The sequence below is a fragment of the Ovis aries genome, chromosome 2 (genome assembly GCF_016772045.2).
Source record: "Ovis aries strain OAR_USU_Benz2616 breed Rambouillet chromosome 2, ARS-UI_Ramb_v3.0, whole genome shotgun sequence".
Classification (NCBI taxonomy): Eukaryota; Metazoa; Chordata; class Mammalia; order Artiodactyla; family Bovidae; genus Ovis; species Ovis aries.
Genome location: NC_056055.1, coordinates 193,585,568 through 193,611,647, shown reverse-complemented (window position 1 = coordinate 193,611,647; position 26,080 = coordinate 193,585,568). Strand labels below are relative to the sequence as shown.

Below are 26,080 nucleotides of genomic sequence, written 5' to 3'. Positions count from 1 at the left end.
ACCTTGACTGTGCTTCTCCAAGCCCTCCACCTGGGGCCCAGATCCAGCTTCCCAGTGCTCTGGTCTACGGCTCCATTCACAGAACCTCTGGCCTGGCCACGAACTCTGGCAAATGCAGGTCCACACTGGCTTCTGCCCCTCAGTTCCTTATGCTGTGCTGCCAGCTCCTTGGGCTCACCACTCGATTCTGGCTTCTTTAAATCCTGTGGACCTGCTCAGGACTGTCCCTGCCCCGGACTCCTCCAGCTTCTTGAGTCTGAGCTTCCCTAACACTTCATTCTGTACTTGTCATGGGGAACTTGCTAGTTTCTGTGTTGTAATTATTTTCAGACATGTCCATTTTCCTGACTAGCCTCTAAGCTTCTTCAAAACAGGTATCCATTCATCAACAAATAAATGTCTCCAGAGTCCACTATGGCAGCAGCTTACGCAAGCTCCTAGGGCCACGTTAGTGAACAAGAGGCTGAGCAGCTTGCTTCCTTGGCTCCTACTATCCAGGGCCAGTGAGGATGGAAATGGGGGAAGAGAGCAGAGTTAACTCCAGAGCCCGATGAGTGCCTTCAAAAATGAAAACAGGGTGAAGTCACAGAGGCTACAAAAGGCATCATAGAAGTGACATCTGAGATAAGACCTACACAATACGAGATGCCAGTCATACACAGAGCTGGGGACAGAGCGCATTAGCCAAAAGGACCAGCAACAGAAAAGCCCAAGGCCAGGGAAGCACTCGGACACGCCTGGCAGTCACAGAGGCCTTGTGTGGCTGAGGCCTCGGGAGCCCGGTAATGGTCGGCTGGGCAGCCTAGCTCGCCCTAGGAGGGTTGAAGGAGCCCAGGCTGTATTCCAGGTGCAAGGGAACCACAGAGGCTGTCATTGGCGGGGAACAGCAGTTTGCAAAGATCACTCAGGCTGCTAGTGGAGAAAGGACTGCAGGCTGCAAGAGGACATGCAGGAAGACCTAAGCTTAACTATCTTAAAACAAAACAAAACAGAGTTTTCAAACAAATGAATAAACTGTGTGTTTCTATTCTTACTGAATGAGAGGTGATGAGCTCTTCCTGACCCTATAACGCTCTCTCCCATGCTCTCCAGAGCCTCACTCAGCTCAGGGTACACAGCAGATGCTCAATGAAATCCCCTTCCAAAGTTCTTTGGTCAAGAAGTGATTTTCAAAGCCTTAAACCAACCCCCTCCAAAAAAAAAAAAAAACCACTGAGTCTTAACAGAAGCTCAATATGTCAAATTAAAGTGAGTGCTGGGGTGGGGGTCACTATGAGATATATCATGGGAACACTGGTCGACACTGTCAGCTACAGTGAGATGAAGGGTCTATCAGATTTCTCAGCAAAGAGATCAAGAAATTTATTCCAGGATAATCAGTCAAGCATAGTTGAAGGAAAGGTAATTTCCCTGGAGTCATAAACCCCTGTTATATATACAGCAGTAATTTTAAACATATAAGAGTCCTACTATAGTATTATAACACAGACTTGAGTATATTACTGGTCAAAATCACAGGCCACAAAGCAGAGAAATTACTAAAAACTGGGCATGAAATGATTTAGCTTATAATCAAGTATTAATCTCATATCCTAATACCCGTGTTATGATAGCATTTCTCTGAAGTTATTCAACAAGCTGAATCACTTGCCGAGCCTTTTGCTAGATTTTCCAATATCTCTAAGTACCAATGACTCTTTAAGCAATATACTACTCTGCATTTTTATGGTCTATTGACTAAATATATTTGCAAATTTTTTAAATGTATGAAAAAAATAAAATGTATGTACATTTGCCAACAGCAAAAACAAAATCTCTAACCTATATAGAAGCTTGATCTTTGGAATTACTCCTATCTGCCCACACTTTGTGTCTAATTCTATTTATGTAATGAGATTAGCCATGTTACCACAACAGGAGAAGGCATGGCTTAAATCAGTTTTAACAACTTAAGGGGAAAAAATGGAAAAAAATCATTGCCTTGGAATTAGGAACCTTAGTCTTTCACTTTCCAAGCTATCAAAACTCTCTCCACCTGAGGTCATTAAGTGAAAGTAAAGTCACTCAGTTGTGTCCAACTCTTTGCGACCCCATGGACTGTAGCCTACCAGGCTCCTCTGTCCATGGAATTTTCCAGGCAATAGTACTGGAGTGGATTGCCATTTCCTTCTCGAGCGCATCTTCCCGACCCAGGGATCAAACCCAGGTCTCCCTCATTGTAGACAGACGCTTTACTGTCTGAGCCACCAGGGAAGTCCATGGATAACTCTAATAAGAAAAAAGTAAAAGGGGACTAAAAGAAGCTAGGGGTGGGGCTTGGGGAGGAGGTGTGGGTACAGGAAGAATCTCAGGGAGGCACAGAAGATCATCAATAATGGTCCCAAGCAATGTGTATGAGAACACAGCTTTATCAAATTTATAGAACTAAACTATAGGAAAAGAGCCATCAATTTCAAAATGCAACCATCACATTCATCATATTTCCCCCAGCTGCCTCCAGTCAGTGTTTGTCTCCATAAAGACCAGAGGTGGGAGAGAAGGCAGCCCAGCTGGAGAGATCCCAGGGGCTGAGTACACAGTACACACTGCAGAGAGATGGAGATGAGGCTGGAAAGGATTCAGTTAGCTTCAGTTGTCACTATTTGGTACGCCTCTCATCCCCTACTGGTTGCCACACTAATTGATTTTTACCTCTATAAGGTTTTAGAATACATGTCCATCCTTTCTGGCCCCAATGAAGAAAGGTAAGAGCTATACAGTATACAAACTTGGCACCTAGTCTATCCTCCTTTCTACTTAACTTCTAAGTCTTAATTATGATTTCTAAATATCAAAACTCACATGAGTGAAGATTCTAAACAGCCCTATTTAAATTGCTCATAGAATGTTATGATAGATGATAAGAAAACATGGGGAAAAAAACAGCCTGTCACTCCAAGAAGAATTTGAAAGGAAAACTCCAGAAAGCATGAAAATAGTCCTTATAGAACTTTTAGCCTGTCTCAATACAGTGTTTCTTATTTTTTTAAATGTGGGTATTAAGAAATATTAAACATCTACTGGTTGTTTAAACACACATGAGCTAAATATTAGTGTTAACACTTATGCTTATACAAATACTTACAAATCTAGAGGAGTTGTCATTCCTTACAGTCTTGGCATTTCCAAACGCTGGTAGGAAAGAAACAGATGTGTGGTCAAGCGACAGAAAAATACTTTCAAGCCAATACTAAAACAAATATATGACATCTATAAATTTCTAGAAATGCTGCTTGCAGCAATGACATTTCTGTCCAGAAAATTTCCATAGAAACTAAACAAGTTTTTAATAAGCTGCCAAAGCTCCCATGTCCTCTTATAAGTTCATAGAAAGAATCATCCCTATGATTTGTGGAACTGTTTTTCAAGTACTACTGTAAACAATCTTGTCTAATTCAACACCTTTTAACTGTTTTGATAGTAGTCAACTGAATGGCTAGCAAGCAGGGCTTCTGTGTTCTTCTTCCATGACTAACAACGAACAAGGTTATTTTAGAGATAACTACTTAACATTACCAAAGGTTTTATGAAATTCAACTGATGAGGTTTCCAGGTGGAAAAAAACATAAGAAACTTTAAACTGTTTAATTAACTTTGAAATAAAAGCTATTTAAATGTAATTAAATATATAACTCTGAAATACAGAAAGAGTAAGAACTTTGGAAGCTAACGTCATTTCCAAAAGACTAAAACTACCACAGTTTCATTAGTTTATGTCCATCAGACCTAAGCAAAACTTTCCAGAAAAACAAAACAAAAACAGCCCAAGGCAAAATCAAGTTAGTTCCAGGCTTAGCTGCTTCAAAGGAGCCAGAATCTTCCACAGGACGCTCTTTCCAATGAGAACACAGAAGAGCCGCAGGGATGACACTGCCCCAGGCGCAGAACGCTGCTGTCTGACAAAGGTCTTTCAGTGTCAAAAGGTAAGAGGACTGTTTCATCAAACTTGTGCATAAGATAGGAGCAGATTAATCTGGGCCTTGGTAACAGAAGATTAAGTGGGATAAATGTAAGTCATAGAAGCAGAGAGGATCCCTGTTTGATGCTGTGAAGCCCAGAAGCATACCTCAAACTTTGATAGGTAAACCAATCACCTGAGGATCTTGTTCAAGTGCACATCTCAGTTCATTGAGTCCAGGGATGGGCATGAAATTCTGCTTTGCTACCAATACCCTCCCACCCTACCCTGAGGGATCCATGGGCCACACTGCAGCCAGTAGGGACTGCAGTGTGATATGCGATGATATGGTGAATAGAAATGGCTCTAGATGAGAGGTCAGGCATCAAAACCCAGCTTTCACAACTTCATTAAGTTAAGCAAAGACAAGAAGATCAGAACAATAAGTTCACATGATTAAAATGGCCAAAAGACGGTCCAAGTTTTGAAAGCAATTGTCTGATCAAAATGTGGAAAGTTCACTGTGGCTATTCAATAACCAAACCTACTGTGTTACATTTCATGTTAGCTGGTATTTTTATGTTTTTGATTGTTTAAAATAAAAAAAAAAGTAGTTGGTTCCTGCTCAGTTAAGACAAAAGTTACAAAGTTACACCAGACAAGTCCTTTGATTCAGAGATTCCACTTGGAATGGGTATGGCTTCATGGTCCCTGACAACAAATTCTCTTTTTGATAGTAAATAAGCTGAGATGCTGTGTTAAGTAAAGAAGCCTGCACGTGAAAAACACTCAAAAAAGGATGCTTGCTGAAGAGGTCCTTATCCCACGTCCACCACCAGCTAAAGGGCCTTGATATATGTAACCTTGCTAATGGTTGAGTGTTGACCTAGTCATCATGAACACCATAACTTTTCTGTGTTTTCATAGGCTAGATCTTTGTGGCGGGGGTGAACACACAGGGATGCCAAATTAACTAATATGCACAGCCCCGAAGTCTAGCACAAGATGCTGACACATAAAGGAGAGTTTCTTGTGGTTTGAAGGTCAAGGGCAAGTGAAGGAATTGCTTCAAGAAACTTTATTCAGGGTGCCATTTGCAAGCCATAGACCATCTTTTCATCAAACAAATCTGAGTTGCATATTACTAAACATAGCTCTAAACACTAAAGTCTTTTATTGTAAGCCTCAGAAGCAAAAACAAGTGTTCCATTATAGAACACTCGAGACACATTCCTCAATTGTTTTTTTAAGTTCATTGTTCTAAGTGTTCATTTACAGTAGCAATTCCAGTTAAAAAGTAAAGCATTCCCATAAAATATAATACATGCCTACAGTGGACATTTCTCCCATTTCCTGCACTGAGGCCTCATTTCAAATACCATCAAATAAAGAGTCAAATTCTAATCACAGATGTGAGCTACAGCATTCCACAGTGTTTCTGTTAGATCTCAGCATTCTTAAAATAAGCATCTACAGAAATATAACACATGTATAGCATCCTGACTTAAAAGCAAAAGACAATAAACAAAAAGTCAAATACTGGAATAAGAAGAAGATATACTGCTTTCTATCATAGCATCTTTATTTGTTAAGGTACTGAAGGGAAAGAAAGATCAGTAACAATATAGTAGATGTTTTGGCCTTTGTTTCTCACATGCAAAGTATTCCCATGAGTTTTATTTCACTATCTAGGGGATAAAGATGTATACTGTGTAATAAAGTGGATGGAGGGACTCGGCCTGAGTAACAGAGACAATGGGCAGGGCTCTGTTTCTCCATACTGGGTTGGGGCGGCGTGCGGGGGTGGTTCTCCCTCCAAAAGCCACTCTGCTTTAATCCATGTTAAATCTTGACCTTCCATGACTCTGAACAAACAGTTGAACCAAACTACTCTTTTGAGACCAGAACTTCTGACCAGGGGTTGTCTTGACCCCCAGAGGGGACAGCTGGCAATGTCCGGAGACATTTTCAATGGTAACAACTAGAGGCAGGGGTGCAACTGGCACCCAATGGGTGGAGATCAGAGATGCTGCTAAACATCCTACAAGGTACAGGACAGCCTTCCACATCAAAGACTTATCCAGTTCAAATTGTCAATGCCCCGGCTGAGAAACCTATTCTATCCTAACAACTGTGTCAAATGACAATACAGGTATGCTTCCAGTATAAAGCAATGCAGTAGGTCTTCCATCAACAGAGACAGGCTTTCATTTACTGATTTCAACATATGGATGGCTTATGCTGATGGTTTATGCCAACCTCCATGGTAGAAGGGGACTTATCTCTGGCTTGGTTTCCTGATGGTATTATGGACTAAATGCCTATGTCCTTCCCTCCCTCCAACTTCACATGTTGGAAGCCCTAACCCCCAGTGTAATGATATTTGGAGATGGGCCTCTAGGAGGTAATCAGATGAGGTTATGAGCCAGCCCCCAACCACCCATCATCCCCCTCCTCCTCCCACATATACACACAAAGAAGAGGTCATGTGAGCACACAGCAGGCTGTAGCTGCTTACAAAGAGGCTTCAGAAGAACACCTACCTTAGCAGCAGGTGATCTTAGACTTCGGAGCCTCCACAAGTGTGAGAAAATAGATTTCTGATGTTTAAGCCACCCAGTCTGTGGTACTTTGTTATGGCAGCCCAAGCTGACTGACCCAGATGGCCAACCAGAGAATAAAGTCAAGTTTAGGCTTTCTGTAACCCTTAGAAACTAGTCCTTAAATGTTTCTCTGACATAGCCTTGGTTTCCTTGACAACAGAAATCTCCAGCCATGGGTGTGATTCTGAATAAAATAGCACTGCCCTCACATTGCTCTTTTTCACTAAGTTTCTCCCAGCTGTCAAGTCATATGCAAATATCAATTGATTATTATTAAGCAAAATTTAAGTAATTCAAACAAAAACTGGGAGGGAAAAAAGTGACTGCAAGTGGGAGAGCTCCTCTAGTCAAGGAAAGTGTTCCCTCCTTCAAGTTCATGCAGCCCCGAGTTCGATGGCATGCTACCTGCTCAGCAGGTCTGGGCCTGACTCTCCTCTTCCCTCTGCCCCCGTAGGCTACCTCCAGGTGCCTGAAGTGCCCTGAAAACTGGATTTACTGTTCAAGTCACACTGAACCAATATACACCCAAAATCCTACCTTCCAGAACTGGGTTGGACTGTAAAAGCTGTTCTTTGACTTGATTAACTTCTGCTCCTTTTCCACAAACAGCTGCCACGTAGGACATAACAAGCTTGCTGGCCTCTGTGGATGAAAACAAGCCATATTAATAAATTAAGCCAATAAAATTTTTTTTTAATTTTGGGGTGAAGAGATCTGGGCAAGAATATGCACTAATAGTGTTTTCAAAAGCCTGCACTTCCTGGGAGCAAAGAATGTTTTGGAAACCTTTTAAAATATTTCATGCTTTCTATTCAGACATATCACTGATTTAGATGTAACAGGAACTGTGCTTAAAGGTTATCACTGAGTTGCTAAAAAAATTGGCTGAGTAAACATAGCCAACAAGATCTCAGGACTATTTTCTTAAAGCAATTGTTTCTTAAAAAACTAAAAATAGAGCTACCACATATAATCCAGCAATTCCACTCCTGGCATATATCCAGAAAAAAACCACAATTCACACTAGTATGAATAAAACAGATAAACAACAAGGACCTACGGTATAGCACAGGGACCTATATTCGATATTTTATAATAACCTATATGGGAAAAAAGTCTTAAAAATAACTGTTTGTATATAAATATATACATATAACTAAATCACTTTGCTATATTCCTGAAACAGATTGTAAATCAAGTATACCTCAATAAAAAATTAATTTTTAAAAGCAATTGTTTATATACAATTACTATATTATACACAGGTGATTCAAGTCAAAATGAACTTGATAACCCGGGTGTCTTTACCAAACGTATTTTTAAAGTTTAAAAGAACTGCCTCTCCTCAAAACTACTTTCTAAATCAAACTGGCCTGCTTACAATCAGATTAATTACTCTTCAAATCAATTAAAAATCTAAGCAGCTAATCTTAAGGATTCGAATACAAGAAATACAGACTTTCCAGGGAACCTTTTAGTTATTTTCATAGACTTCACTAGTAGAAAGTTCCCTGCTAAAACACACAGGCCACCAGAAGCATGCAAAGAACTCTTTGCTCAAACTGGTGCTTTTGCTTTGCACAAGTGCTCACTGTGTCCCACTCTTTGTGACCCCATGGACTGTAGCCCACCCAGGCTCCTCTGTCCATGGAATTCTCCAGGCAAGAATACTGGAGTGGGTTGCCATTTCCTCCTCTAGAGGATCTTTCCAATCCATGGATCAAACCCACATCTCCTGCATCTCCTACAATGGCAGGCAGATTCTTTCTCACTGAGCCACGTGGGAAGCCCAGCTGAAACTGGTAAGGTGGGCCAAATCTGGTTTTATCCTTCCCCAATCAGTACATGTCTCTTCACAGCATCTAATTCCAAAAAACTGATCCTTTTAATATTGTTCCAAGGAATGGTAATAGATATTAAGGGAAAATGAAGTCCAAAGTCAAATGAATCTGGGGCCACAGTGAGTTAGGTTAAGTGAAACAGGTTTCCTTATTACATGGCTTCTTAGAGGAGCATGTGCATTGTAGAAGTCCAGAAAAAGATCAAGAATTCACCATTTCCCAAACTTATTTGCTATCGAATTTCTTTTGAACTGTCCCAGTTCTAATGTTCCACAATCAGGATCTGGTAAACACTCAACCAGTAAATGTCAGCAGAATAACACAGGGACCCACATTCGGGCAGTCAAGAAGAAAAACCAATCTCCCCAAATCTTACTTTCTTGAAAGTTCTTTGCTCTGGTGCCACTGTCGGAGGGCAGGAGAGCCTTCCCCAGGTGTGAGTGGCAGGACCCCTACCTATGGGTGTAAGGGGATCAAACTCAATACTGCTCTTTCTCATGAGGACGTATACAGGTAACTTCCAGCCCATTTCCCACATCCATATGTGAAGAAATGAATGACTGGAACATGACCCTGGGTACATTGCCCAACACGTGCTTCAGGGCCTACACAGAAACCCAAAGCATCAACTAGTAACAGGAGCCACAGACTACCAGGAATCCACGCAGGTCCCACAGAGTCCTCAGGGAGTGCTAGCAGATACAGTGCTGAGGAAGCAGACGATCTCATTGGAACCCTGAGGACGGTGGTGGGACGAGGGGTACTTTTTCAATGGTTGGAGTTAATGCTGCCTCCAATTTGCTTTCTGGGTAACGAGAATGAGTCCTAACAGGTTCTCTGATGGTCTGTGATGGCTGATTTCTGCTGTCTCCTCTTAAAGACTGTAACTGAGAAATATCAGTCTTGCGTTTTTGTAATACCCTCCTTCCAGAGGGCACTGTCCCTTAACACATCTTCCATCGTGTCTAGTTCCTGGACCACATTTCCCATTGTGCTCAGGGTTCAACTATGTAAAGGCAAGCGAACCGTATGGACACACTTTTGTTGCTCCATCAGGGCGACCTGGCCTCAGTCATGGACAAAAGATTATACTATTACCTTTCGTTTCACTTCTGGGTGCTACATTTCCCTATGCTCACCAGTCCACACTGGAACTCTTCTTCTGTCACTTTGAAATACTTTGTTTCTAGGCTCTCTGGCTTTCAAAGTCAGGTGAGACAGCCCTCCCAGCAAACTCCTGAAGTCTTGCGCTATCTGGTCTCCCAACTGTGGGCCAACTCTCCTGAATCACCCACGCATTCCAACCCTATGGTGTGGCCTCTGAAACCATTCACCTCCAGGCTTGCTTTCTCATCATCCTGCTTTCTCAGCAGCATTCTTTGCTCCCCATCCCCACCTACAATCTCACATGTATGTTTTACCTATACTCTTCCTGACTTGAATTTCCGGCCCTCTACTCATTATACTACTAAAGAATAGAAGCATTTACAGGCAAAAGAGCTGCTCCAGGTAGTGGTACACACACACACACACACACACACACACACACACACACACACAGAAAAATTTCAGATGGAAAGGTAGGTTTTCTTTTAGGTAAACTAACAAGAAATATTAAAAGTCCAGGCCAGGCTATTTTGCTTATTTCAGCTTATGAACCTCACTGCAGCCAAACCTCAAACCTCAGATACATGGCTACACCCTGTTCTCTGAAAACCCTGTGTGAGTCCAGGATGGACACCAGGGACAAACTGCTGTGTGTGTGTGCATATGGGAGCAGAGGGAGGAAGGGAGATAAACCAAGAATGAGAACTCTTTGGTAGCTGGGAGAATTGATTTTGACCTCCCAGAGATCTTTTAATGGCCTGAATGAAACAGTATCAAATTCTCTCGGGGTCAGATCTATTTTAAAATGGCACCAGTGGCAGATTTTTTGGAATTTGGATTGGACTGACATCATATGGCTGTTAAAACTGTATGTAAACTCACAATATCTACTGAGATACCAAGATGAGATTAACTTAAGTTGAAATTAGGAATCAGTTTTATTAATTTTAAAATCTAAGTAATTCAAATATAATTTTTAATATACTTCAAAGATCCTTCTAAGTTGTTAACAAGTTTCTATGTTCATATTCTCAACTATCTTCACTAATTCTACTATTGGGCTCATTTTTATAAATCATTTTTCAAAGCTGGGATTAAGGGTAATTTTCTCCAAATAAAGCCTCACTGTCTAAAAGAGACAACTCTTATTATTTTTTTCTTGACATAATACTTGATATTTAACTCAAGTAGTTCACAAGAGAGTCGACTACTTTAGAGAAAATAAGTAAACCTGTAGGACAAGTGGCAAGGTCCAAGGTAGTTTAGAGATTGTTTTCATTATATTTCGCCATGCTGGAAACAAGAAATAGTAGCTATCTCATGAGAATTTCTGCTTCATTTCCTTTGGCTCTTCTATTGTAAAGTTCAAATAAATTTTGATCTTTATTCAAGTATTTAAATATTTATCTAAATCAAAACGTTATGTAATCACCTCTACAAATGAAAAATATTACATTTCTGAGGAGAATCAAGAATTAAATTATCATCCTTCTCCATACTACAAAGCCCAGTTTTTGAATCATGTTAACTATCACAGGAACCGCATGACCTTGGCAACCACAACATAAAACAGTAAGCCTTTTCCAAGATAATACTTTTGAGTAAAATGAATGCATTAATCCACTAATCATACTCTCAGTGACAATGTCTTGCGTGTTTGCTGTAAAAATATAAAAGGGTTCTATTTAGGACAAAAAAAAAAAAAGGATATTCTTATGTGTACTCATAGTTCTGAAAAGCACTGCTGTTCTAGATATAAGAACATTGACATTTAAAATTAGCAAAACATAACAGCATTGCTTACAACTGATTCTAGTTCATTGTTTTCTCTAACTCATAGATACTTTACATGTGTAGATTTATGTACACATACACATTTGAATGTAACTTAAATTTTAAAATGTATTAAGTCAGACAAATAAGATATGAAGTCTTCGATGTCAAAATATCTTCTCACCAGAGAATAGCAGAACATCAAAGGTTATCCAAACAATATACACTAATGGACAAATGGCCTATAACAAAACATTTCTAGATCAAAATATCTAGATCAGAATTCATTTCTACAAAGAATGGACAGGGGTTATAGGTGACAGCTTATGATTCTAGAAATTCTTACTTAGAAAAGGAGTACGTCAAGGCTGTACTGTCACCCTGATTATTTAACTTATATGCAGAGTACATCATGAGAAACGCTGGACTGGAAGAAACACAAGCTGGAATCAAGATTGCCAGGAGAAATGTCAATAACCTCAGATATGCAGATGACACCACCCTTATGGCAGAAAGTGAAGAAGAACTAAAAAGCCTCTTGATGAAAGTGAAAGAAGAGAGTGAAAAAGTTGGCTTAAAGCTCAACATTCAGAAAACTAAGATCATGCCATCTGGTCCCATCACTTCATGGGAAATAGATGGGAAAACAGTGGAAACAGTAGCTGACTTTATTTTGGGGGGCTCCAAAATCACTGCAGATGGTGATTGCAGCCATGGGATTAAAAGATGCTTACTCCTTGGAAGAAAAGTTATGACCAACCTAGATAGCATATTCAAAAGCAGAAACATTACTTTGCCGATTAAGGTCCATCTAGTCAAGGCTATGGTTTTTCCTGTGGTCATGTATGGATGTGAGAGTTGGACTGTGAAGAAGGCTGAGCACCAAAGAATTGATGCTTTTGAGCTGTGGTGTTGGAGAAGACTCTTGAGAGTCCCTTGGACTGCAAGGAGATCCAACCAATCCATTCTGAAGGAGATCAGCCCTGGGATTTCTTTGGAAGGAATGATGCTAAAGCTGAAGCTCCAGTACTTTGGCCACCTCATGCGAAGAGTTGACTCATTGGAAAAGACTGATGCTGGGAGGGATTGGGGGCAGGAGGAGAAGGGGATGACTGAGGATGAGATGGCTGGATGGCATCACTGACTTGATGGACGTGAACCTGAATGAACTCCGGGAGTTGGTGATGGACAGGGAGGCCTTGTGTGCTGCAATTCATGGGGTCGCAAACAGTCGGACATGACTGAGTGACTGAACTAAACTGAACTAAAGGTAATGATAACTAATTCAACTCTGTATACTCTGATACTTGCACTGTGTTGTGAATAATATCTATTGTATGTCATTGTAGAATTACATAATCTGTAATCATGTTGTTTAGAAACTAAGTCGTCTCCAACTCATTTGCAACCCCGTGGACTGTTGCCTGCCAGGGTCCTCTGTCCACAGGACTTTCATCAAATCCTATGCATTTGAGAGTGGGTTGGCCAAGTCCTCCCTCAGAGGCTCTTTCTGACCCAGGGATCTAACGTGTGTCTCCTGTGGCTGCTGCAATGGCAGGCACATTCTTTACCACTGAGCCACCTGGGAAGCCCAATATGTAATCATATAAATTCATATATGGTAATGTTTTTATGTAAGAAAACATTGCGAAACAGCTATAGGTGCTTGAGAAACAGAAAATAATGAGATTTGCAACCATGACGACAAAAGGATGGGAATCTCATTATAGTATTAGTCACTCAGTCACGTCCAACTCTTTGCGACTCCATGTACTGTAGCCTATGAGGCTCCTCTGTCCATGGGATTCTTCAGGCAAGAATACTGGTGGTGGTGGTAGTTTAGTTGCTAAGTCATGTCCAACTCTTGTGACCCCATGGACTGTAGCCTGCAAGGCTCCTTTGTCTATGGGATTCTCCAGGCAAGAATACTGGAGTGGGTTGCCATTTCCTTCTCCAGAGGATCTTCCCAACCCAGGAATTGAACCTGGGTCTCCTGAACTGCAGGTACAATTGATCTACAATCCAATTCCAAAGAAAGGCAATGCCAAAGAATGTTCAAACTACTGCGCAACTGCACTCATCTCACACGCTAGTAAAGTAATGCTCAAAATTCTCCAAGCCAGGCTTCAGCAATATGTGAACCGTGAACTTCCAGATCTTCAAGCTGGTTTTAGAAAAGGCAGAGGAACCAGAGATCAAATTGCCAGTATCGACAGATCATGAAAAGCAAGAGAATTCCAGAAAAATATCTATTTGTGCTTTATTGACTATGCCAAAGCCTTTGACTGTGTGGATCACATTAAACTGTGGAAAATTCTGAAAGAGATGGGAATACAAGACCACCTGACCTGCCTCTTAAGAAACCTGTATGTAGATCAGGAAGCAACAGTTAGAACTGAACATGGAACAACAGACTGGTTCCAAATAAGAAAAGGAGTACATCAAGGCTGTATATTGTCACCCTGCTTATTTAACTTATATGCAGAGTACATCATGAGAAACGCTGAGCTGGAAGAAACACAAGCTGGAATCAAGATAGCCGAGAGAAATATCAATAACCTCAGATATGGAGATCACACCACCCTTATGGCAGAAAGTGAAGACCTAAAGGGCCTCTTGATAAAAGTGAAAGAGGAGAGTGAAAAAGCTGGCTTAAAGCTCAACATTCAGAAAACTAAGATCATAGCATCTGGTCCCATCACTTCATGGCAAATAGATGGGGAAACAGTGGAAACAGTAGCTGACTTTATTTTTCTGGGTGCCAAAATCACTGCAGATGGTGATTGCAGCCATGAAATTAAAAGACGCTTACTCCTTGGAAGAAAAGTTATGACCAACCTAGATAGCATATTAAAAAGCAGACTTCACTTCATCAACAAAGGTCCCTCTAGTCAAGGCTATGGTTTTTCCAGTGGTCATGTGTGGATGTGAGAGTTGGACCATAAAGAAAGCTGAGTGTCGAAGAATTGATGCTTTTGAACTGTGGTGTTGGAGAAAACTCTTGAGAGTCCCTTGGACTGCAAGGAGGTCCAACCAGTCCATCCTAAAGGAGATGAGTCCTGAGTGTTCATTGGAAGGACTGATGTTGAAGCTAAAACTCCAATACTTTGGCCACCTGATATGAAGAGCTGACTCATTGGAAAAGACCTTGATGCTGGGAAAGATTGAGGGCAGGAGGAGAAGGGGAATGACAGAGGATGAGATGGTTGGATGGTATCACCAACTCAGTAGACATGGGTCTGGGTGAACTCCGGGAGTTGGTGATGGACAGGGAGGCCTGGCGTGCTGCGGTTCATGGGGTTGCAAACAGTCGGACATGACTGAGCAACTGAACTGAACTGAACTACAAGGGAAGACCCATACATGTAAATAAGCAGGCTCCACATGGATTCAATCACTATGTCAGGGAAGAAAGGTATGAACATAAGTAAGGCTTATTCTGAGGATCTTTTTTTCAGAACTAATCAATTTATCCAGGAGTTAACAAGTACCCACCCATGCATTAACAGATAGCTAGGTTGGCCAAAAAAATTCTTTTTTTTTTTTCCATAACATCTTATGGAACCCAATATAAGTATTATCGTATGTCACATACACATCACATAAACCATGTTACATATGTCACATATCATAGAGATAGCCATACACTTATACACCCAATACTGATAAATTTCTCAACTTACACACTTCTCTATTTCCTTAGCTAAAGCACCCAAGGTTTTCTACGGGCTGAACAGGTCTGGTGGTTCAGTGACCCAAAGAGTATGACTGCCTAAATCAAGCAAGCCATGTTTGTATACAGTGAAACAAGGACTCTGCAACATAGAAGAACACCCTTTTTAGTAGCCCTGAGTCTGCAGTGCTACAAAATAACCCAGCTGCAGCACATCCAAACTGACCAAACAGGCAGCTGTAAACTGCCCCAATCAAAAGCAAGGGTCTTGCAATGAAAAACTGCCTCTGCTCCGAGAGGAATCGTGACTAGAAATGTTTTTATTGAAACACAATTAAGAACAAGTTGCTTTGCCTCTGAAAGTTGGCCACAAAATCTCTGATAATTCATATAAAACACACGAGTCATGAAAGACCTCGCTCACATGAGGAAGAAAGAAAATATAGCTCACGGCATTTTGGCCTTGAGCTTGCTTAGCTCTTTTGCGTCCATGTGGAGATATTCAGCATTGTAAAACGCTTATGGATGTTTAGGCTACAAAAAGTCAGTCACATCTCTGTTGCTGACCAAGTCAGAAAACTATCACAGATATAAAGCAGTGCAAGGTCATTTGGGGTTCAGAACCACGGGTCTTAACGAGCAGGGCAGGCTTCACAGCTCTTGTAGCAGATGGCTGCAGAGTTCCTAGAAACTGATGTAACTGTAAAATTAGAAGCCAAATAATTTATAAAGCTTTCTTAAATCAGGATCATCTTCTCAGGCCCACAGTTTACTCTGATGTCCTTGGAAAAATGCAGTTATGATGGTTCCCTCATGTTCTGCCTCCCTGCCCCCATCAGTGCTTGAATGGCTCTCCACAAACTATCTGTATTCATGATAGTGAGTTGTGAGTTCACTGCCTAGAAATAGTTGGGCACTTTTATGAGGCATGATGAATTTTTTATTTAGCACAGCAGTAATGAATTAAGTAGGACCCCAAAGGATTCAAAGAGTTTACACCTCTCCCTGGGAGCTCTCATTATACGACCCTACAGTGTAAGAGTGTCTCCAATGTTTAAGACCAATAACATCATCATCTGCCAAGAGAGGTTTACAACCTCATTAAGTTAATTACTTCTTATAAAATGAGCCCTCTGATACTGCATGGTGGTTCTGTATATGCTATTAAGTAAAAACTCTCACTGAAAAGAGACACTGTATAAGTAGAGAGCATATTCCAGGCCCTCAATAAATGTTAGCTCTCTTCTTCTTTCATTCATTAGCTGATACAAAAATGCTAATAACTGCATGTACTCAAAAAATGTTTGGTGAATAAGATAACGTGACATTCAAAAAATGGCCTGGCATTCCTCTTCCCCACAAAACTGAGATTAAACCCCCTCTAGAAAAGCCTCACACACTGTGCTATAATCTCTGTATTATTTTCCATCATTTCATTTTCCTGTAAGTAATCTCTATGAAACAGAGACATTAAACGACACAAAGTCTCTTTACTCAAAACTATAACCTAATGACAATCAAAACCTTAATGCAATTTGAACAATTTCTGTGTCACTACTTTCAAAAGGAAGGAAAAGTAGAAAAAGATGGGAACAAGTAAGTAAAACACTAACTGTCTCTATGGAGATGGAGAGGCAGGAGATGCTTTTGGAATCTATAAATGAAAGGAAGGGCTAAGCAGTCACCAAAGGGTATAGCTGAGTAGTCTTTACAAACAGAGTTCTTAGGTATAGTGTCCACCACCCAGCACCAGGAATTCAATGTAATGGATAAGTGAAGCCTCACCAGATCGAGGAAGCACAGTAGCTCAAAACCAACACAAATGTTCCAAGTGACTTTTGGACAGCTCTACTCAAAGTATGGTTCAAGGACCAGCACTACTCAAAAGCTGATCGGTCCATGAACAGCTATTGGTCTGCCTACACATGAGAACAGACTTTGACAAAGAGAAGTTTCTATAGCAATCTGGTGCCTTGTCTGTTGAAACTAAAACTGTAAGCTGGGAACTTGTCTATGTCTTCTTCGATTTCTTCTGGTATTGATTAGCAACAGTCTGGGCGAGAGAAGAAGCTGGTGCTTCCCAGTGGAAGGTTTGACAAGATGACTAACGGTGGTACCCTCCTCCAACCTCCCACAGGAAGCAGCACCTATAAACAAAGCTTCCCACCAGAGCAGGTGGCAATGACCCTGTGAAGCAGTTGTCCATTCTTCAGCTTATGAGAGGGTAAACGGGGGCTAGAAGGATTAAATCTAGGGAAGATGATAGGATTTCAAGCAGTGAATGGGACACTGAAACCAAGAGGACAAGGTATCAAGCAGAAAAATATCAAGAGAAGAGAAAAATACAGAAAAGAAGAATGAACTCAATGTGCCACTAGATTTCCACTAGAGGAATAAGGTATTTCTGGTTTTCACGGAAAGAATGAATGTCCATCCCATGAAACAGGAACAGCAACCTCTACTCCATCTCTCAATAAGGAAGGGACACAAGCCCAACCAGGAAACAGGAAATTCTGCACCAGGAGGAAGCAGGTGGTTTACAACTCTCTGAGAAGGAGGAAATCATATACTAACATGGCTCAGGAGGGGACACATGTTCCAGAGGAGATGAAGAGCTGGCCCACACTAAGCAAACCAGTGACCACAATCCACTTCTGATGACTCACTTGGTAACAAAGTGAAACAATCTGATACGCAGAAAAGTATAAAAGCAAGATGAAGAATGAGTAAAAATCTGAAAGAAAATTAATAGGCTTAGGAATGTTTTCATCTCTTCCTCCTTTATGCCTTAAAAAGGAAACAAATGTGAAATGAATAGGCTGGTAGATACCAACAAAATGACTGGGGTGGGGATAGGTGACATGAGACATCATCAACACAAATGGCTCCGTCAAGGGACGCAGTTTTTACCTGGCCTTGCCACCACTTTCACTGGTCAACCTGGAGACAAACAAGAAGTGGTACTGCTTTTAAGAATTAAATTCTGTTTCACAAGAAAGAATGGTTAGTAGCAGTGAAAGAGCAAAAAGTTTCTCCCAAGAGATCAATTTCCTCCTAAAGTTCTTACTGGGAAGAAGGAATCCTAAATAGTGAAAGATTTCACAAATTTCTGAGTGAACAGAGGTAAGAGCCCATACCCAGAGTTCAAATGAATGATCTAAAAAGGGGTGGGAAACTCAATATAATGACTATTTACAATATATGCTGACAACACACAGCGAAAAGTAAACCCTTCAATGAATAGTAACATGAGCTGCCATTGGGATGAGGGAAACATGAAGGAAAGGTACAGAAGCAGGTAGGGGCTAGGTCAAGCAGAATCTTTGGGGTTAGGCTTATATTTCAGCGCAATAAAAACCATTTCGTGCAATGAAAGCTTTATATTTAAAAAATACCTTGAGGCAACAAAAATGGAAAAATACACCAAAACTGATGAGATGCAGCAAAAGTAGTTCCAAGAGGAAATTTTATAGCTATAAATGCATACATTAAGAATAAAGAAATATCTCAAATAAATAACCTAATATTATACCTCAAAAAAGTAGAAAAGTAAGAACTAAGCCCAACCTTAGCAGAAGATACAGTTTTTTGAGGAAACAATAAAGATTAGAGCATAAATAAATGAAATAGAGAACAGGAAAGCAACAGAAAATTGAGTTGGTTCTTCAAAAAAATAAACCAAACTGGCAAACTTTTATCTAGACTAACCAAGGAAAAAAAGAGAGTTCAAGTAAATAAAATTATCAGTGAAAGAGGAATCAACAGATACCACAAAAATAAAGGATCGTAAGAGACTACTCTGGACAGTCATATGCCAACAAATTAGACAACCTAGAAGAAATGGATAAGTTTCTAGAATTATGACTAGAAAATCTGAAGAGACCAATTACTATTAGGGAGAGTGAATCAGTAATCCAAAACTCCAAATAAAAACACCAAAACTGTCTCAAAGTCTTGTAAAACAAAGAAGAGGTAACACTTTCAAACTCATTTTAGCAGGCCAACATTACCCTGATACCAAAGCCAGATAAGGATACTACAAGAAAAGAAAACTACAGGTCAATATCCTTGATGAATATAAATGTCAAATTCTCAGTAAAATACTAGCAAACTGAATTCAACAGGTTCATACACAATGATCAAGTGGGCTTTGTCCTTGGAATGCAAGGATGATCCAACATACGCAAATCAATAAACATAATACATCACAGTTAATACATGTATCACATCTGAATAGAATAAAAGGTTAAGATCATATGATCATCTCAACAGATGTGGAAAAAGCATGTGATATGCAGGAGAATGAAACTGACAAAATTTAATTACCACTCACAAAAATTAACTCAAACTGGAATTGAAAACTTAAGCGCAAGACCTGCAACTGTGAATCTTCTAAAAGGAAACAAAGGAGAAAACTCGTATTAGACACTAGTCTTGGCAACAATTTTTTGGATATGACACGCAAAGCACAAATAATACAAGCAAAAATAAACAAATGGGATTACATCAGACTGAAAAGCTTCTGCACAGCACAAGAAATGATTAACAAAATGGAAGGCAACCTACTAAATGGGAGAAAATGTCTCTAAATAATATGACCAGTGAGGGGATAATATCCAAAATACATAAACAGTTCATATAACTCAATCCCGCAAAAAACCCAAAAATTTGATTAAAAAGTGAGTAGAAGACCTGAATAGGCATTTTTCCAAAGAAGACATACAGAGGGTCAACAGGCATATGAAAAGATGTTCAACACCATTAATTACCAGAGAAATTCAAATCAAAACCACAATGAGGTATCACCTCACACCTATCAGAGTGGCTAACATATGTATAAAACAAACACATACACACAAAACATAAGTGTTGGAGAGGATGCGGAGAAAAGGGAATCCTTGCGCCACTATTGGTGGGAATGTAAATTGGTGCAGCCACTATGGAAAACAGTATGGAGGTTCCTGAAAAATTTAAAAAAAAAAACAGAACTACCATATGATTCAGCAAAACCACTTCTGGGTACATATCCAAAGTAAATAAAATTACTAGGTTGAAGAGAGATCTGCACTCCCATGTTCCTTGAAGCATTATTTACAATAGTCAAGACATGGAAACAAAGTAAGTGTCTGTCTATGGATGAATGAATAAAGAAAATGTGTTGTATATATACAATTGAATATTGTTCAGCTTAAAAAAAAAAAGGAAGGAAATCCTGCCCCTTGTGAGAACATGGATGAACTGTGAAGGCATTATACTCACTGAAGTAAGTCAGACAGAGAAAGACAAATACTGTATGATCTTGCTTATACATGGAATCTTTAAAAAAAAAAAACACCTCCTAGAATCAAAGAGTAGATTGTTGGTTTGGAGGAGAAGGGGGAAATGAAGACATGTGGTCAAAAGGTACACACTTCCAGCTACAAGATGAAGTGCTAGGAATCTAATGTATAGCATAGAGTCTAGAATTAACACAGTATTGTATTCTTACAAGCTGCTAAGAGAGTAGATCTTAAAAGTTCTCACCACATAGACACAAAAGAAGGTAACTCAAAAAAAAAAAAAAAAAACTAAACAGGCCAAGGCTTTGATCCAGTTTTCAATTTTACAAATCATTCTGGTGTCTTTCTGCAGGCAAGCATAAGGGGGAAAGAGACCTGTTAGATATTGCTACAAACAGTCCTCAAAGGAAAAAAGGATCAGTGGGTTGTTCTAACTAGAGTCTCCAGGTGGACACAAAGAAAAGGAAGAAAGAGCTTGGCAGGAGATATATTTTAGAGGTAGGGCTGATAGAAAATGGAATTCATGTGGACAATACAGGAAAAGAAAACATCTAAGATCTCTAGCTTGAGAAACTAGGTTGACAGGTGGTTCCATTTATTGAGATCAAGTTTGGGTAGGTGGATGAAATCAAGAGTTCAGTTTGGGGCATGCTCAGTCTGAGATGTCTCTTAGAGACTCACTTAGACATGACAAGCAGGTACTGGACGTGTAAGCTAGGAGACCAGGTAAGAGGAACTGACTGGCGTATACAGTTTAGGAGGCAACTACATAATCTGAGACTCGTTGTGACCCTCCCTTAACTGATAATATAGATGACTTCAAATAATTAAGCAACTGTCCTGCAGAAGAGCAACTAGACTTATTTGGTAAGCTTCCAGACTACTGAGTAAAGAGGAATATACAGAGGCAGAATTCATCTCTAGGTAAGGAAGAACTTTGTTAGCCAAACCTCTGTGACAAAGTCCACAGGCCACCATTCAGAATGGTGAGCCTTCTATCAGATTCTGCTGTTCCTGGGAGGACCCTACAATAGATGGTCTATATGAGACTATGCTCTCTGTTACCTAAGATTCTCACATGCTGGACTTTCCCCCTCCATTTCTGTCCACCCAGCGCCTAGAACCTGCATAACCAAAAGAAACGTGCACCGTGTGTCCAAAGGCTCTAGGAAGGGAGCTGGACACACTGATCTAACCGTTCTTTCTTCAGCTACCCTAGGGAACAGGGAAGAGGCGCTCCTCATGAAAGTGGAGTGGAAATAGATACTTCAGGGAAGGTAGGGAGAAACAGAAATAGGTATTTCAAGGCACAGATCTAACTAAGGGCTGATGAACAGAATGGATGCAGTCAGACAACTGAAACACCCACAGGGGATTTTCTTCTTTTGATCATCAGGAAATCAAAGTTATTAATCTGACAACTAATTAGCCCAGCAAAGTGGAAACATTTAAATCCCACTCTGGCAAACAAGTAAAAATTACCAATTAAAAGAGTCTTATCTATAAAACAAGAACATCTTAGAGATGAAACAGTCATGGAAATATCATCCTCCTCTTTCATGGGCTCATCAGTTCCATCAAAGAAACCCACTGACAAAAGCAGTCCTAACCTGTCCAAGTTTGACTGACTCAGACAGCACAGCTCTTCTGAACCTTTTCCAGGTAGCTGGGCACCACCTGTAAAAGCACATTCTCACTCAAGACCATCAATCACACAAATCATTTTTATTAAAAGCACGAGAAATAAAGCATAATCCCTCCATTTGAGGGGTTGTTTTATGGGGAAGTTGCCAGCCTGTCTAAAAATATATACAGAAATCTCAGTTCTTCAGACTTCAGAGGAAGACTTATCTTTTTTTCAAATAGTTTTTTAATATTTACTATTATTTTTTTTTATTTGGTTGCACTGGGTCTTAGTGGCGCCATACGGGATCTTTAGTTATGGCATGTGGGATCAAGTTCCCTTAACAGGGAGCAAACCTGGGCCTCCGGCATTGGAAGCTTAGAGTCTTAGCCACTGGGACACCAGGGAAGACCCAGAGGAAGACTTCTCTGGAGCTAAATCCAGCATTTCTTGGGGCCTTCCTTCACATTTAAGCAGAGGTAGGCTTGTGGCTGTGGTCTCCCTAAACTCAAACAATTATTCCTTAGGGAAGAGGTAAGACTCTGCAGGTTCTGGCATCTTGGAGGAAAGGTCAAAGACCCTGAAGTACTCAGGAACTACACTAGAGGTTTAGAATCCAGGAACTGACTCCTGCATTGGCTGGAACCCCTTTTGATATGTGCCTGTTCCTTCACATGAAAGATGAGGCAAGTTCTTCCTGGAAAACATTCCAGGATCCTAACAACTGGTCTTCCTGCAAAGAAGCCCTGTAACCTTCATGCTAATGAGCCCACTTTGCTGACATCATCCTGTCCATGGTTCACCTTCTTAGAGGAAAAAGTAAGTTGTCCGGTGGTGACCTTACCTGTTTTTCCTGCTCCGCTTTCCCCAGTAATCAGAATACACTGGTCTTTATCTTGATCTCTTAGGGATCTGTATGCTTCATCTGACAGGGCAAAGCTGCAGGGGATAATGGAAAAAAAAAAAAGAAAGTCCTTACAATTCAGCTCATTATTATTTGTTTACCAGATATAACAGGCTCTTTAAGGGCCACTGATATGTTTCAGGTAGAAAACAGACATATCACATTGTTTTTCTTCAAATTCTTCAAGTAAATAAATAAAGTTATTTATTCTTTGTGGCCCGAGTTATCTTCTCCTATGCATTCCCTATTAACTAAAATGGTATTGATATACTGTACACCATAATGATATGCTTTCTTTAACCCACATGCTATATTTACAGCTTACTTTATTAAAATCTGGGGAACTAAGAGAACCAAGAAAAAAATTTACAACACATGTCCACAACTGGATGATGCTGATATTTCCAGGATGATACACTGGAGTTTCAAAACATTGAGAAAAAAGTTCTTCAAATGTTAGAAAATGTTATCAAATACTAAATAGCTGATACTACCATCACAAAACTAAAACAGAACCACCACCTCCACAAATAAGACAGTTGAAACTGTAAGACCCACCAGTGGCAGGTGGTCCTGCAGGTTTGCCATGGTCCTTGTCCAGTCTTGGGCTCCATGATGACCCTATCAAGTAAGCGCTCATGTTGGCCTTCCCCTCCTCAAAATCAACTAACAGGGTAAATTTTGACTCCCTCTAGCTAACCGAAGAATAATTTTGACAATACGATGCTATCTTAAAATAGGTAAAGCTGCTTTTCTAATTCATTTATTTTGAGTCTACCTAATGTGAAGAACATGCTAGGAATGCAAAGATAATTAAGATTCAGCCCTTCTTTTATGAGTTTTCAGCCGAAAGTAGGGGAGAGATACAATAAACTATGGAAAATTCTGAAAGAGATGGGAATACCAGACCACCTAACCTGCCTCTTGAAAAATCTGTATGCAGGTCAGGAAGCAATAGTTAGAACTGGACATGGAACAACAGACTGGTTCCAAATAGGAAAAGGAATACGTCAAGGCTGTATATTGTCACCGTGCTTATTTAACTTATATGCAGAGTAGTACATCATGAGAAACGCTGGACTGGAAGAAACACAAGCTGGAATCAAGATTGCCGGAGAAATATCAATAACCTCAGATATGCAGATGACACCACCCTTATGGCAGAAAGTGAAGAGGAACTAAAAAGCCTCTTGATGAAAGTGAAAGAGGAAAGCGAAAAAGTTGGCTTAAAGCTCAACATTCAGAAAATGAAGATCATGGCATCCGGTTCCATCACTTCATGGCAAATAGATGGGGAAACAGTGGAAACAGTAGCTGACTTTATTTTTTGGGGGCTCCAAAATCACTGCAGATGGTAACTTCAGCCATGAAATTAAAAGACGCTTACTCCTTGGAAGAAAAGTTATGACCAACCTAGATAGCATATTCAAAAGCAGACACATTACCTTGCCGACTAAGGTCCGTCTAGTCAAGGCTATGGTTTTTCCTGTGGTCATGTATGGATGTGAGAGTTGGACTGTGAAGAAGGCTGAGCGCCAAAGAATTGATACTTTTGAACTGTGGTGTTGGAGAAGACTCTTGAGAGTCCCTTGGACTGCAAGGAGATCCAACCAGTCCATTCTGAAGGAGATCAGCCCTGGGATTTCTTTGGAAGGAATGATGCTAAAGCTGAAGCTCCAGTACTTTGGCCACCTCATGCGAAGAGTTGACTCATTGGAAAAGACTCTGATGCTGGGAGGGATTGGGGGCAGGAGGAGAAGGGGACGACCGAGGATGAGATGGCTGAATAGCATCACTGACTCGATGGACATGAGTCTGGGTGAACTCCGGGAGTTGGTGATGGACAGGGAGGCCTTGTGTGCTGCGATCCATGGGGTTGCAAAGAGTCGGACACGAATGAGTGACTGAACTGAACTGAAGTGCAAGGAGAAAGATATATGCAAAACATTGTGGAACCAGACAGGGCCCTCAGTAGGGTGAGAATTGGAGCTAGAATATCTTAAGAGGTAGAAAAAACAGTCCTAAAGAATTAATCAGCAAGACAAAAGGCTTTGAGGCAAAAACAAAGGCCAAAATATCCTAGAGGTGGGCTAAGGGTATGAGCAGTTGCATGCTGCTGAAAGGCAAGGCCTGAGGAGAAACGCACTAGAGAGACGAAGTAAAGTTGCTCAGTCATGTCTCATGGACTGTAGCCTACCAGGCTCTTCCATCCATGCAATTTTCCAGGCAAGAATACTGGAGTGGGTTGCCATTTCCTTTTCCAGGGAATCTTCCCGACCCAGGGATTGAACTCAGGTCTCCCGCATTGCAGGCAAATGCTTTCCCATCTGAGCCATCAGGGAAGCCCAGAGAGATAAGCAGACTCCAAATCAGGGGAATGGATCCACCCATCGGGACTGTAAGCAAAGGAGGGGCAGGACCAGACAGTAACCAGAGAGTAATTGGAGCTAAAACACCAATGTTTACCCTGCACCAGCAGGGGCCCCAGGCCCTTCGTATTTAAGGATTCTAAGTCTCACAATGAAACCACTATGAATATATTATTATTAATCCTATTTTCAGATGATGAAATCATGGCACAAAGTGAAGACAGAAGGTGTCAAGGTCACACTGGCAGTATGACACAGTGGAGCCCAAACTGAGCCCTGCTCTTGACCACTAGCACACACCACCTCTGTGTTCTGGACAGATCACAGGGCCACAGGAGTATACTAAGAGAGATCCATCTGAGGCAAGGAGCCCAGTGAAAGGCTGGGGCACTTGGAAGGGTGTCAATTCAGCCTTTCAATCACAGTCTTGGGCTTTTCTTCAGAAAAGTGTGTGCAGCCATTGACAATACACTGAGCACCTTCAATCTGCCAGGAGCTGAATCTTATGTGAACAATGTACACTGATCTCTTTCCATCCAGCAGCCCTCCCTCCCTCACCCTCAAACCCCTTCAGCCATCCCCTGAATAAGCAGTGCCCTGCTCACCCCCAAGGATGCTCAGTGGCCTCATCGTTGTCCAGCGTTCCCTGATTTTCCAAGTGAGAAGCAAGTAAGGCCCTCTGTGTGATTACATACTGTTGTTGTTGTTTAATTATGAAGTCGTGTCCAACTCTTTGTGACCCTATGCACTGTAGCCTGCCAGGCTCCTCTGTCCAGGGGATTCCCAGGCAAGAATACTGGAGTGAATAGCCATTTCCTTCTCCAGAGGATCTTCCCAACCCAGGGATGGAACCCGCATCTCCTGCATTAACAGGTGGATTCTTTACCACTGAGCCACCTGGGAAGCCCCACTGCACCCTGGGACAGTGGAAAAAACAGTAAATCTGGAGGCAGAGGGCATCCCAGATGGA

General features: G+C 40.9%; 1 protein-coding gene across 11 annotated transcripts in view; it reads right to left on the bottom strand.

Annotated features, from left to right (window-relative positions):
* Positions 1 to 26,080, bottom strand: part of MYO1B (myosin IB) — a 191,965-nt gene that overhangs the window by 76,517 nt on the left and 89,368 nt on the right. For all 11 annotated transcript variants that reach the window (XM_004004774.6, XM_012140860.5, XM_012140869.5 and 8 more), the window contains exons 4-6: positions 22,682 to 22,776; positions 7,078 to 7,182; positions 3,125 to 3,171 (exon numbers count right to left, since the gene is read on the bottom strand). In XM_004004774.6, coding sequence (XP_004004823.1) covers positions 3,125 to 3,171; positions 7,078 to 7,182; positions 22,682 to 22,776 — 247 coding nt within the window. The remainder of the gene's footprint in view (positions 1 to 3,124; positions 3,172 to 7,077; positions 7,183 to 22,681; positions 22,777 to 26,080) is intronic.